The following is a 13453-nucleotide window of genomic DNA, read 5'->3' as shown; positions in this document are numbered from 1 at the left end:
TGCTGAGCTTTCTTGATGCATTTTTAGATAATGTGAAGAGAGAGGTAAGTTTGGTATGAATGCACTTTTGTGATTACAGGAGACCCTGACAATAATCTTAATTGATACAAACTAAAGCTGCCCTAGGCTAGGACAAAGAGGACAATTGTTTCTCAATGGAAGGGATTGGTTATAATATTCTAAATGTGCTCGGGGTAAAGGTTGAATAACGGAGGCATGTTTTTTGAATTAAAAATTAACTGGAAATTAGAGAGGTGTCATAAAGAATAATGACAAAAATATTTCTGAAAAAAATGTATAATTTTTTTTAAAAAAACAAGTTTCCAAAACTTATAAATCCTGCATATGTTTTAAAAACATAAAGAGCACATACATTTGTTAAGTAGAACCATAGCAGTGGTAACACATTCATATTATAGTAATTTTCGAGGTGAAAAAAAAAAGCAACATTCCAGAGAATTATTCCACTAATTATTATTTGGTATTTCCCTAACTATACACAGATGTCTTCAGTCAGTTCTCTTGTGTTCTGCGTTGTTATTTTAACCTTGCAAAATGTCAAGTATCTTGAATGAGCTATCATCTTTATGGTTTGCTCTGAACGCCGCATGTGGTGACCTTTACTGTACACAGACTATCACCTTGGCCTGCGACAGGGAAGGCCTGGGAAACGGAGAGGCCACTGTAGAACTGAGGATGCGGGCACAAGTAACTTCGCACGCTTAATGCATATATAAACCTCATCTAAACACAGAGACAACTTGGTATTTATTCCCAGCTCTGTCTTCTGTACTGGGGCCTACTTTTGTTATGTAATGTTTTACATACTGTGCACTTCGAACTGCTCTGGAGCCAAACTGAAGAACAGCTGGAGTGCGTAGACGTATTCCTGTGACCCTATAACTAGAATCATGGGATTTCTCTGTTGGTGCGGTTCATGCTTTCGACTGTGGCAAATTTGTTCATAAGCCACCATTAATCCTGGCTGTAGTTTTTCACAGTTTGTGTAAACACTTCATTTGCATTAAATTTACAGCATTAATGGGATGTGAAATTTAAAATCCTACTTGAAACATAAATGATGTAAGAAGGCAGAATCGCCTCTCCCCCCCCCCAAAAAAGTGTTTCATTGCATCTGAAATCAGTGAAGGAATTGAAATGTATTAGGGTAGGAGTAATGTTTCGCCTGTGAGCTCAGCTACAATACGTCCTCCTCCTGGACTAAAATATAAAGGAGGGGGGAAACATCTGGAGAAAACAAAACTGGTCCAAACAGATTACGTACTGACTCTAGCTGGCTTTTCCATGTCAGCGCCTGAAAGCCACAGTGGCTAGGAAGTCCTCAGTATACAGGGAGACGGAACAATACTGTCTAGCTGGAACCCAGTGTCTGTGGGGGCTGTCACTATGGTGCTATGAAGACGGGAGAGGCGGTGAGCCAGTTTCAGAAACGTCAGACAGGTGAGAAGCGAAGGATAAATGAGGAAAAAAATTTGGAAAACAAAATGATCAATTTTTGGTCTCAGAAGCCCTGTGAGCCCCATCCTGAATCCAGATCTGAGAGGCAACACGGAGAAAAGCGCCGAAGCAAAGCGTGGCTACCCCATTCCACCTGGGTGAAACGTGCCCACCTGTTGCTGATGCAGGAAGGATGGGTCTCTTGGGTTTAGTCCCACATATCGATTGGCTTGAGGTGTGCCTGAGGCTGTGTAGGCTGATTAAGGAAGAACAAAAACAAAGATAAAAATCGTGAACTGTCAGAACGAACACCCTGTCCATGTATAAGAAACCCAGAGAAGTGGGGGGCACTACCAAGAAGGTGTTTCTCTTTCTCTTCTCTTTTGTCTGAGCGAATCGCAAACAACAGAAAAGAAATTGATTCAAAATCATTGATTCAAATCAACTATTCCCCCCCCCCTTAAAGAAAAAAGAATCTATGCAGTGAACCACAAGCTATGCTAGGTGTGGGCATCCTTACTGTGTGCCACGGTGTGGTACTGTCTAGATGTCAAGGCTCGGCTACGCTGAAGTCTTTTATCGTAGACACCTTAGACCTGCGTCTAGGGGGATAATCAGTGATGGCTGCCTGGGATCCTAACAGTGACAGTAGATGAAGTGACAGCTGTTGATGACAGGGTTAAGCAGATGCGCTTGATGAGTATGAGATGAAAAAAATGTTTGACTTAACTGTGTAACCGAAAAAAAAAAAAAAAACACCTAAAAAATCCACTAATACTTTTCTAAAAGAGGAGCCCAGTTGGATTACATCACATGGAATGACTTAGTTCCATCTTTTATCTAATATGGGGAATGTCCTCCAGCTTGGTAGAAACATTTTTGACCAAACAAATAAACAAACAAAGAAACAAAAACAACAAACAAAACAAAAACCTTCGTTTTCTGTTAGTGTAAAAGCAACTATCAATTGCTTGTGATTGGCCAGAGAGGAACTGATGGTACCTATGACATATTTGGTCACCAGGTAGAGTAGATGCAGGTGTCTGCTCTTTACTTTTTTGTACAAGTGCTTTTCTGGTGGGGTGAACTTCCCGCAGAAAGATTCTCGTTTTTAAATCTACCTTTTGCAAGGAGCAAAAGAATCAAGCCTATGTCTCCATCTCCGGCTGAACAGAAAAGCTGAGTGTGTACCATATGTTTCACTACAAGGTCTGAAAGGATGAAACCCAGGATAATTAATTAGGAATTCAGACACCGAGTTTAAATAGGCTAGCTTTTATAAACCAATATATTAATTTTTCATGTACACTTTTTCAATGCTTCATTTGAACTTGGAGACTTTTAGGTCAAGTTTTTAAAACACTGAGGATGCTCACAGGTCATCCTGCTAAACAAGGCAAGGATGCCATTAGCAGCCAGGATTCCCCACTCCTCACCAGGCCTTGAGAACTCAATACACAGGCTGGGAAGTGAGAGAGGAGCCTTACTCTCACCATGTGAACACCATGTCTGGGCTGTTTGTTTGTTGTTTGTTTTCCAATCATTAAAGAGAGGCCTCCTTGGTCTCTGTTAACTTTACTGATGTATAAAATCAACATCTAGTTTCATATTATCAGTCGTGTTATTCAGTATTTCTATGTAGAAGTGGAGAAAGGCCAATGAAGCCATCTTTATATAAGCTAGATATTCCTTTAGAATATTTTAGAAATTTTATTAGTCAAATCGTGTCTCTTTTTGAACAACCTCAGCCCGAGTATACAAGCAATTCATTATAAAAGAGACTAAAGGGACACCTGTGAGAGGGCTCTGGTTATCTGCACTGGATCTTCCCCTGAATTTGATGTACGGATATCAGCATAAAAGTAGGCGCCAGAAGTTTCTGGAACTTTGGTTTTGAGCATTTATCCTGAAGTTGTTTTTTGACTGCCTTTGAAGAACATATTTTATGTGCTTTTATTTAAACTGTGTCTTAGCACAAAGGGGCTGTGACGCTCACTGTAAAAGCATGCATATAGCGTCTCAGTGACTGTACTATGCACAGAAACCATCCAGAAGAGGAGTCTCACCCATTTTTGCCCTTAGGAAAGGCTCCTAGGGTAGGACTCTTTGCCAGTGAGTGGATTACCAAGCATCACTGAACAGTCATGTACATCCTAAGCCTCTTTGGACTTACTGCTTTGTCGGGCTCATGAAGTCTGATAAAATAAGTGCTGAACAGTCACTGTGCACCTAAGGGATTGCCCATTTTTTTTCTTGGATAGTTTCTTTATATGTTTTTAGAAATTATTAAAAAAAAAAAAGAATGTCTTTCCAATGGTTGAGAGAGAAGAGAGAGAGTGAGAGCCAATGATGTCTCTGATGGTGTAATTCCACGAGGGAATTTCCAGAGCACAAAGGTTTTCTTTGCTCTCTGCAAGAAAAACAATGAGAATCTGAGAAACACATCATGGTGATGGAACACGCCAGTGCCTCCCGGATGAAACCTCATCAGTTGCCCATCTGTGCACATCAGTGCCCTTTAAGAAGCTGGTAGTTTGGGTGAAGCCAACTGAAAATGAATTCCTCATCTAATTCTGAATGTTCTATATGCTAACTTGGAGGAACCATTTGACTTACGGATGTGTGCTACAAAAGGATGCTACCATTTACAATGCGGTGGCCATGCTAACACGCCCAGCATCTGATTGTCAGGTGCTAGCAAAAACAACTGAAAGATTTAAAGAAAAAGCTGTAGATAATGAACGTGTAGGGACCTTACACATACCTAACCCTATGCTTCACAGTGTCCTTGCCTGCTCAGTGCAATGTGTGACTGCTTCTCACAATGGCATGACCTACAGTGAGGTAAACATGTAATTATCTTGCAGAGGCACTGATTCTATTCACTTGGGGGAGGGGTTTGATTTCTAGAAATGCTCCAATAAGTGATAATTATCTAATCTCTCTTCTGGTGATGGAAAACCTTTGTATACTGTGTTGTGTTATCAGTGTAACTTCAATGTCTACCTTGAACAAGCAGGCATGGGTAATCACTTTTGTTGTGGTCTGTTTGCTCAAAAAAAAAGAAAAGCATGCTTCTCCCTTATCAAATATGATGCCCTAACGGAAATTTGATAAGAGAGAGCATGTGACAGCTAGGCCACGTCCATGCCTGCTAGCTCCACTTAAATGAGAAATCTCCATCTGCTCAGGTAGCCGGAAAAGTCCCCGTGTTCTCCACCTTGGATCATAGATCCAATGGTGCCTTCGATGGACATTTCTCATTTCCTACGGAAATACTTACTGGTTGCTGTAGGTGAAGCTGCCTCACCTTCAGTGGATGTAGTGATGGGTTTAGTATCTGTCATGGTCAGGGTCACAGGCCGCACTGCACTGGGATGGGGAGAGGGTGCCAAGACAGGAGGGAAATGGCCAGGCACTTTCCCTACTACTTGACCACTGCTGTTAGGCTACAAAACAAAAACAGAATGCCGGGTGAAGCGATCCAAAAGGCAGTCGTCCTGTCCAACAGCTCCACGCGGTGCATGCATGTGGATTCTGCACAGGGTGGAGAGTTGCCATGCAGTCCCTCTCGAGTCTGAGCTGAAGGCCAATCAATGGTTAGTAGTAAGAAGCAGCAGCAATGGTACTTGACCATTAGTGCACTTTGGACAGGGGATTTCCTCTTTACAATACCCCTAAAAGATCAGCCGGCCTGACCCTCTCATTAGTAGGCCAGAAAACCCACACTGAGTGAGACTGATGCCTAGCTCAAACTACAATGGAATTCCTTCCTGAATTCTCTACAGTAAGAACCCAGCAATCCTATGATCTGCAGCTCATGCTCAGTTTATCTCTCAGTACAATACTTCTAAACAATGGTGTCACTGATAGAGCGATACAAAAAGTCAAGGATGGGAAACATATTCAACTCTATATAGTTTCCTTCGTTTACAGTCAATAGTCCATTCTTCTGCATATAAAACTCTAGCTTTTGCTCGTACACAGGTATTGCAGACACACATACCAGGCAATTTAGACTCTAGGATATCCAGTTCACTTTCAAGAATTTGCTACCACAAGCAGATAGAATGAGTTGTAAAGCATCTAAGATTTCCGGTACACACAGATTTATAAACTGCAGACGTCAGACATTATGCTTAGGAATAAAACACCCCCACAGGAAGGGACAAGGATGAACCAAAGAGGATGCGAGGAGCATCCAATGCATGCTGCTGTTTGCTATGATTCAATCACTGTGCATGAAGAGTTGCATGGATGTTTGTGAGATTTAATGAAGAAAACTCCCTGTCCAGTTTCAGGAAAGATACTATTACTTGAGTTTTGACCACTCGATAGAAAAAATAGTTACTGTGGTAGGAGCAAACCCCTACAAGGTGCATTGTCTGACGAAAGCCTGGACTACATTATCCCAGGTAGAGAAGTCTATTTTTGGTTATACTCATAGAACTATTACTCACTGCATGATCTTTCTAAGAATTTTCTGGAAAGTATTCTCCACAAATATATGGTCTTTATAATCCCAGCTTCCCAAAGCAAAGAGATCAGTGAAACAATATGTATCTAAATCCATATATATAGATTATAACTGGATATTTCTTTGGGGAAAGATAGCTAACAGTACTTAAATATTTTGACTCAGAGGCATGAACTGAGTCTTTGGGTAGGTAACAGAGGGACTAGTTCCTCTATTCTTTTTTTTTAAATTGACTTTGAACATCCTGACTATTCATCATGAATAACTTTAATTATTTAACTATATATAAGGAAAATAAACTGGAATTTTCCTTGATGAAAGCCTATTGGAAAATTGTATCTTTAAACCAATTTGTTTCAAAATATTCCACTGAATAGCATGACTGTCTCCCTATAACTGGAGCAGTAGTAATGGGAACAATCTCCAAACTGCTGTGGGGAGGAGAAGGCATCGGAGTTGCTTAAGAATCCAGATTAGCATGACGCTGGGTGAAGCCCGGAAGCAGTAGTCAGTCCCCCCATCTTTAGCTCTGGAAGGCACAGAGCAACTGATCTACCCTGAAATGCAAATGAACGGGCTTTGAGTTTGGAATTAAACATCAAAGCAGATACAACAGTTCCTAGAAAAAAAAAAAACATTTCTGCCATTCATTATAAAGACACATTTTTCTTTCTAGGTCAGTGGTAGTTTGTTCCTTAAAATAGACATTATCAGCTTCTGGCTATGGGAACATTATAAATGACTGCTTTGTGTATGTCCTTGGAAGAAGGAAGTTCTCATTTTCGCGCTGATGGTACAGTCAATGGCAAAAGTGCTTCTGCATAATGTTCACCAAGACAGTTCATATCTACCTGGCGCAGGAGTCAGATGGCAGGAATCTCAAGTAAACACTGCCACAGAAGATAAGCTTTGCAGTGTACAGTCCGTCCACAGGAATTGAATGGCTACGAACGGACAGTATTCTCCCATTCAAAAGGAGGAGAGGGGACAAAAGAGAGCACCCAATTCCATGCAGACGTTTCTAAAACCTGGGCCAAATGAAGGTTTCACTTCAAGTTTTCCACCAGTTAAATGAGTGCAGCTAGGTTCTCAAGTCTCTACCTTTCCAGCTGCTGGGGGATAGAGAAAAGAAAGGGTATCTTGTCTGAGGATGAACAGCACTGGCAATAGGCTACCTTGTTTACTATGCTCTTCCCAGTACATACAATTCTGAAATTTTCTTTTTGCTTTTGGCTTTCAACTGAGATGGAAGAAGGATGCTCCTTTAGAAGCTGGACATTTACTTTGAAAACATACAGGAAAAACTGTGACCAAAAGCGGCAGATTATCACCTAATATGCACTTTTAACATATAAAGAAATCGAAATATATGTAAAACAAGCACTGAATAATTAAAGAAATGCGTAACACTAAGGCCTGATTTTAATTTGCATAATTTCCCCCTTAACAGTGCCTAATTAAGACATCAGTTTAAAAAAAAATCCAATGGAACTCTAAGATTTTCCACACTGAATTAACGTTAAGGACTTTTAATGGATGTCTTAATTAGACTTTGTTATTCATGGAAATTCTACACAAATTGAAATCAGACCTTGTGTGCACGGTTCCCAGATGAGTCTAGCAAAATACTCTATGGAACAGAGAGTTTTGAATTGATACTCAGAGAGCAAATTTCATTTCTGAACTGGTACCCTAAGATCTCACTCCTTACTCAATTGTCTTTAGACTCATCATCATCACACCACATGGGCATTTTTTTCTATAGCACAAATAGATGTTTAACTCTCAATTGTTAATATTTAGTTTCGTATATTAGTTAGTGAAACTAAAAGCAAAGGTAACTTTCTAAGCCACACAAGAGGTACAGTATATTATGTTGAAAACCAAACATCCAGAAGGGACCATCGTGCTTCATTTAACAAAGTAACACAAAAGTGCTCACAAAAAAACTTTACAATTGATATGCATATATTTATGTACTCTGATTTTAGCACAACTTAACAGCGGTTTCATAAAACATCGTATAAATCCCCCGAAGTCTTAAAAGTTGTTAGAAGTGGACAGGGGTTTTTGAGATAAAACAACACAGCCTGATACTAGTACCTTAAGATCAAAATTACCTTAGAGACCTGATTGCTGTAACTACTGATAAACTCATTACTGGCACAAAGACTGTTTAGCTGGCTGTGCAAAATTCTCCTGTGAGAAACCCCTGTGTAGTGATCACTCACCAGGAGAAACCATGATCCAGAGTGAGGATGTGTAAGAGTTGCTGAACTTATACAACAAATCCCTGAAGGGATGCTGAGAGATAGATAGATAGATAGATAGATAGATAGATAGATAGATAGATAGGCAGATGATAGATAAAAACAGAGAGACAGAGACAGAAAGAGCTGGAAATGCCATTCATTATGAAATGTAAGTCATGTTTCTGCAAAGAGTCAGGAGTCATCAAAGGCGGCTGAAAATGTTTACATTACCAAAGCTGATTTTAATGCCGAGTAACTGGCCTATAAATACAGCTGTAAGTTCTTTTGTGGGTGTTTATTTTAGCACATACCTTGCTCCTGCCTGCAATAAGCACTTTGTCTCTATGTCAAACCAGGTATTTCAGAGGTGTGAACTCCAGCTTAGCGTGTTTTTGGCATTGAACATTCTGCATAAACTTTCTTTCAATCCAAAAACATAAAACCCAAAACATCTTCACAAATTTATCCCTCTGGGGCAACACACTTCCTACCTGTCATTCAGCCACCTTTAAATAAGAAAAACGTATTGAGTCACCAAGAGACTTTCTGAAGACAGACTGCAAGGCTCGATGTTCCAGGCATACTCTGACTAACCCTGGTGCCTGAGAACGAGGCCCGTCCCACTCCCCTCGGGCACTATGTTTATTTTGTTTCCTCTTATTTTTACCTGGCTGGTTTGAGGACTGGATGGGTCATAAGAAGGGACATAGTTCTTCAGAGTATCCTGAGGATTCAGGTGGGGAGGATATCTGATGGTGGGATGAGAAAAGTAGCTTGACGGGGCTGGAGGAAGGATAGCTTGCGTCGGAAATGGCAACGGCGAAGGTGGAGGTGGAGTTCGAGTTGAGATGACTGCATAACACACAAGAGAAAAACACAGAGGTCGCTGGTCAGCAGACTGCCTTCCGGCTTCATTCCCTTCCAGTGCTAGAAAACAGATCCGCTCATTCCCTTGCTCCCACAATTAAACCACGTTTCAGTGTGCTTTCCCAATGCTAGTACCACGAGGGACATATAGGCACAAAGCCACCCTATGTAACCAACACATCTTTCTTTCCAGACCCAAGAACAATTAAAAAAAAGAAAAAAGAAAATTCTCCTGTATGGTAAAACTAGACAAAGTATTTCTTTCAGCAAATTCCTTTCCATTCAAGATATAGTCTTTGATTACAAGTGTTTGTCTCCCTAAAATCAGACAAAGCTATCGCATTAATTAAAGACACACCAATTTTTTTACTATAACTCATAATAGAAATGCAATTCAATTTCAAATAAATCATCTCCTTATACAACCTAGCTGACAGTTGTTTAAAATGAAAGCTAACAGTTAACAGACCAGAATGTCAGGTCATGAATAATGGTCTGCTCACTGTGTAAATACTCTGGCGTATTAGCACATGGGCTGGACTCCTCCTCCTAATGAAGATGGTTCCTATCCAAACCAAAAGATCTTCATCCTATAGCTATTTTTAATCTGATTCCAGCTGTTACTATATTGAAGTTCAAAGGTATTGTTGAGGTACAATCTAAAAAAAAAACCCACAAAACTCTTAAATTGTTATATAGGTAAACATATGAATTTGCCCATGTATTTTACAATCGTATGTTCTACTGTCAGAAAGAAATACTATATGTGCTGTAGATCATAGTCAGTGGTGATTTCCACAATAGTATGATCATAATGTTTAGTTCTGAAAAATAAAACTTAAAGATGGAGAAAAATATTTTAGCCATTATCTCTATAAAGCTCCTGGAAATAATTATATAATTATTAATTAAGACAACAAATTTATAAAAGTAAAGCCTAAATCTCTATTGCTTTGAAATTTTGATCCAAGTCATAAGAAAATAAAAACCGTATTCCATGGTTTGGGAAACAATGTGCGAGCTAAGTTCTCTTCGTGACTACAAGTGACGATTGTCTAGAATGATCATCTTCAGCTTTATAATTATGACAAAAAGAAAGAGGGAGAAGGAGAGAGTTTTAAGACACGTTGCTATTTTCCTCAAAGAAAACACCCAGGATATGAAAATTTAGGAGTGCATACTGCAGAACCACAAATTTAGATCAACAAGACTAGGAGACTGGTTTTCGGAACCTGCAGAGGCGTGGCAACAGAATCTATGGTTTAAACCTTTTCCCTTCTCCACACATTGTGAGGAACAACTGTACATTTCTTACAACAGAAGTCCTACACGAATTTCTTTAAGATGTACATTCACTTGAAGCATAACTTAAAGAAGTACAGATGTTTACTGAAAATCAAGCATTTTTTTTAGCTTAGTGTCAAAGGTTTGTTTTTGTGTTTTGTTTTGTTTTTGACCCTAAGGCCAGGACATCAACAACACTAGGCAAGTGCTTTCTACCAATGAACTACACCCAGAGTCATAAGTGATTAAATGACCTTAATCTGCTCATTTAACTATGGATTTTGTTCCCACATGCACATAAACCCCTGTGAGATACACAGGTGCTCCATCTTGACCACTGGGCTTAAGAACTCATTGGTCTCAGCAGTTTAGGAAAAAAAAATCTTTTTTTTAACAGAACTGGAACAATTCAAGTTTGAATTCAAATCTATGGGTAGCTCAGGAACTGGAGTGGGATTGAAATAAGCAGATTAGATTTTTTATTTCAAAATGAAAAGTAAAAATGGCTACCTTGTAAACAAAAGTCATTTTAATCCCAGACCTGGATAAAGGTGGGCAGTCCTTGGGCTTCCCACAGGTCAGGGAACCCTGATTGCTCTTCGAGCAGATGAGGGAGGGGGACTTGATCGGGGGAGGGGGAGGGAAATGGGAAGCGGTTGCGGGGACGAGGCAGAAATCCTTAATAAATAAATAAATTTAAAATAAAAATAAAAAAGGAATGGGGTTGTTAGAAGAATAGATGTGAATATTCCACATATGGCTATTCATCCCTAAATAATAAATGATATGCTACATTAAAAAAAAGAAAGAAAAGGACAGAAAAGGAAATTACACAACAGAAATGTTTTCCTTCATTTTGAGAGAAAACCTAGATTTGCATATTTTTGCTTGCATTATTGAAAATTCTTCCTAATTGTCTTTCTCCCTCTAGTCTGACTCCTTCCAGCACTACCTTTATCATTTTGTACCAAAGACTTTTTAAAAATACCCTTGCAATTCTGTGTCTTTCCTGCTGAAATACCTGCAATTGATTTCACATTGTCTCTATAATAGCATCCCAGCAATTTCACAGATTTGTGTGGGTCCTCCTGTGTGTCAGGCCCCTTTCCTGGATCACTGGCCTTACTAGAATTTGTGGGTCCTAGGCCACGTGGCATTTCCTTGCCACAGTGACCATACTATATTGGGACCTATTGTTGCCTCTTCCTGGAACATGCATCTTGCTGGCTTGTTGTTCCTTCTTGTGGATAGCCCACTCTTTTAAATTTAGCAAAACATATCTCTTTCAGGCATCGACATCTCCACCAAGAACCTGGTCCTACTGAGATTATATACTTGGGCAGGGATTGGTCCACTGACCCCTACTATGTCATAGTGCTTTAAGAGCAAAACCTTTGCCTTGACCAAGGTTCTTACCAAGGTGGGTACCTATTAAATATACTAAATGTATATGTGACTGGTATTTTGGGTGTTTAAGTATTTGACAGAAAACCAAAATGTAAAGTTTATATAGCGGCTTCATGTTTCATTATCTATATGATATATAAAAGTACCATTTAATTATTTAAACCATTATAAGCATGAATTCTTAATCAGGTGTCATATGCAGAAGCCATGACCTAGAAATTAATCATGGCCAAATATGCAACATCTATGAAGTGGTTACTGATTTTTTTCCACTTGGCTCAGAAGATCAAACAATTTATATGAAAATTCTTCTACCACTATAATTTTATATTCCTCTTAGTTTCATAATTTCACTAATTATAACTAAGATTATGCATTTTTAAAGAAAGCAACAATAAACCTCATGTTACAACTTATGAGTGAAGGTTTAAAAACTAGATACAGCAGGATAAGGGTCATCTAACTACAAATGAGAAGCAAAAAAATATTATAAATATAGTAATATGTAAAACTATCAAGCCACTAGCCTCTAGGAGGCTTAAAAGTAACAGATACCCAGCATACAGTACTGAGTACTAATTTATATAGTTCTTCAACTTTCAAAGTTATACTATTGTTTCACTAAAATATCAATATGAAATGTTGAATAATCCTTCTTAACTAAACTATCGGATATATCATGTGCCCCAGACAGAAATATTTGTGCATATAGAACATCTGGCATGTATAATCTTATTAATTTTATTTGTAAGTAAGTAAGTACTTATTTATGGGCAAAGTCTATATTCTCGGTTCCTATGAAAAAAACCCCTAAAACTCATCAATATACTTAGAACTCCATCTTTCTCTAGCAGAATATACATAACTTGGGCCAATCTCAGGCTAAAGTTAGGGTAAATATATACCCCATTTTTAAAAGTTCTTGTGATTAAAACTTTAAATTTCCAAATTAAAATATTTATTAAATTATACAATATTAAATATCTTCTCATAAACTGATAAGAAAAAAACATTTTGTCCATTAGCAACCTTCCCTTTGGGTCCTCCTATGTTTATATAGAGGATATAGTCACCCTAGCAACGGTGATAAACTTCCCCTCCACCCTTAAGTGTTTGCTGTGTGGACGAGAGGAACTTGAAACTCCTCACCACTGTGAGCGACTCCAGGTATTCCGGGATGGTGGTGCTGGGGGAAAGTGCTCAACCTTGGGGAAGAATCCTGTGGAGATGTAGAGCTAAACAGTGGCTTCTCGGGCTTCTTCATTGTCGTTGGAGAAGACATATCTGCAAAGGAAAAGGGACACATTCAAGCAGCCGGGCCTTCTTACGCAATGAGGCTCGTGTCAACATAACAGATCTCATTTCCCAATGCTCTAGGATTCTTCTCCTCTCACCCATTTAGAAAAATCTATACACAAGGTCAAAGGCCCAGCCATGCTCGAGCTGTAAGATATCTTTCAGAAGCATTCCGGCTGAAGCTAACCCAAAGCACCATTAAAGAAGCCCAGAAGATGGGAAAATCCTCACGCTGGAGACTTGAAGGTCCTCTGCAACCCAGAGCTCACTGACTTCTTTCATTTCTGGGATTTAGGGCTGTCTTTGACCTGATATCTAGACTGTGATGACAACGAGGGCATTTCTGGGTGCTAGTGTGTGAGAAACAATCCCTGACTTAACATCTTATATGGAAAACTTATGCCATTGTGCA

The 13453-nt window shown here is 39.2% G+C and overlaps 1 protein-coding gene across 7 annotated transcripts in view; it reads right to left on the bottom strand.

Moving 5' to 3' along the window:
• Nfib (nuclear factor I B) overlaps positions 1–13453 on the bottom strand; it is a 215666-nt gene that overhangs the window by 30561 nt on the left and 171652 nt on the right. For 4 of the 7 annotated variants that reach the window (XM_041651809.1, XM_041651813.1, XM_041651815.1 and 1 more), the window contains 4 exons: positions 12895–13029; positions 8855–9039; positions 4742–4907; positions 1632–1714 (listed from right to left, as the gene is read on the bottom strand). In XM_041651809.1, coding sequence (XP_041507743.1) covers positions 1632–1714; positions 4742–4907; positions 8855–9039; positions 12895–13029 — 569 coding nt within the window. The remainder of the gene's footprint in view (positions 1–1631; positions 1715–4741; positions 4908–8854; positions 9040–12894; positions 13030–13453) is intronic. The other 3 variants (XM_041651811.1, XM_041651812.1, XM_041651810.1) reach the window with 2 other exon arrangements.

Source organism: Microtus oregoni, unplaced genomic scaffold, assembly GCF_018167655.1.
Source record: "Microtus oregoni isolate MIOR12 unplaced genomic scaffold, Mior012 000005F_ref0000423, whole genome shotgun sequence".
NCBI lineage: Eukaryota > Metazoa > Chordata > Mammalia > Rodentia > Cricetidae > Microtus > Microtus oregoni.
Note: the sequence above shows the minus strand (reverse complement) of the source record. Positions and strands in the feature narration are given on the sequence as shown.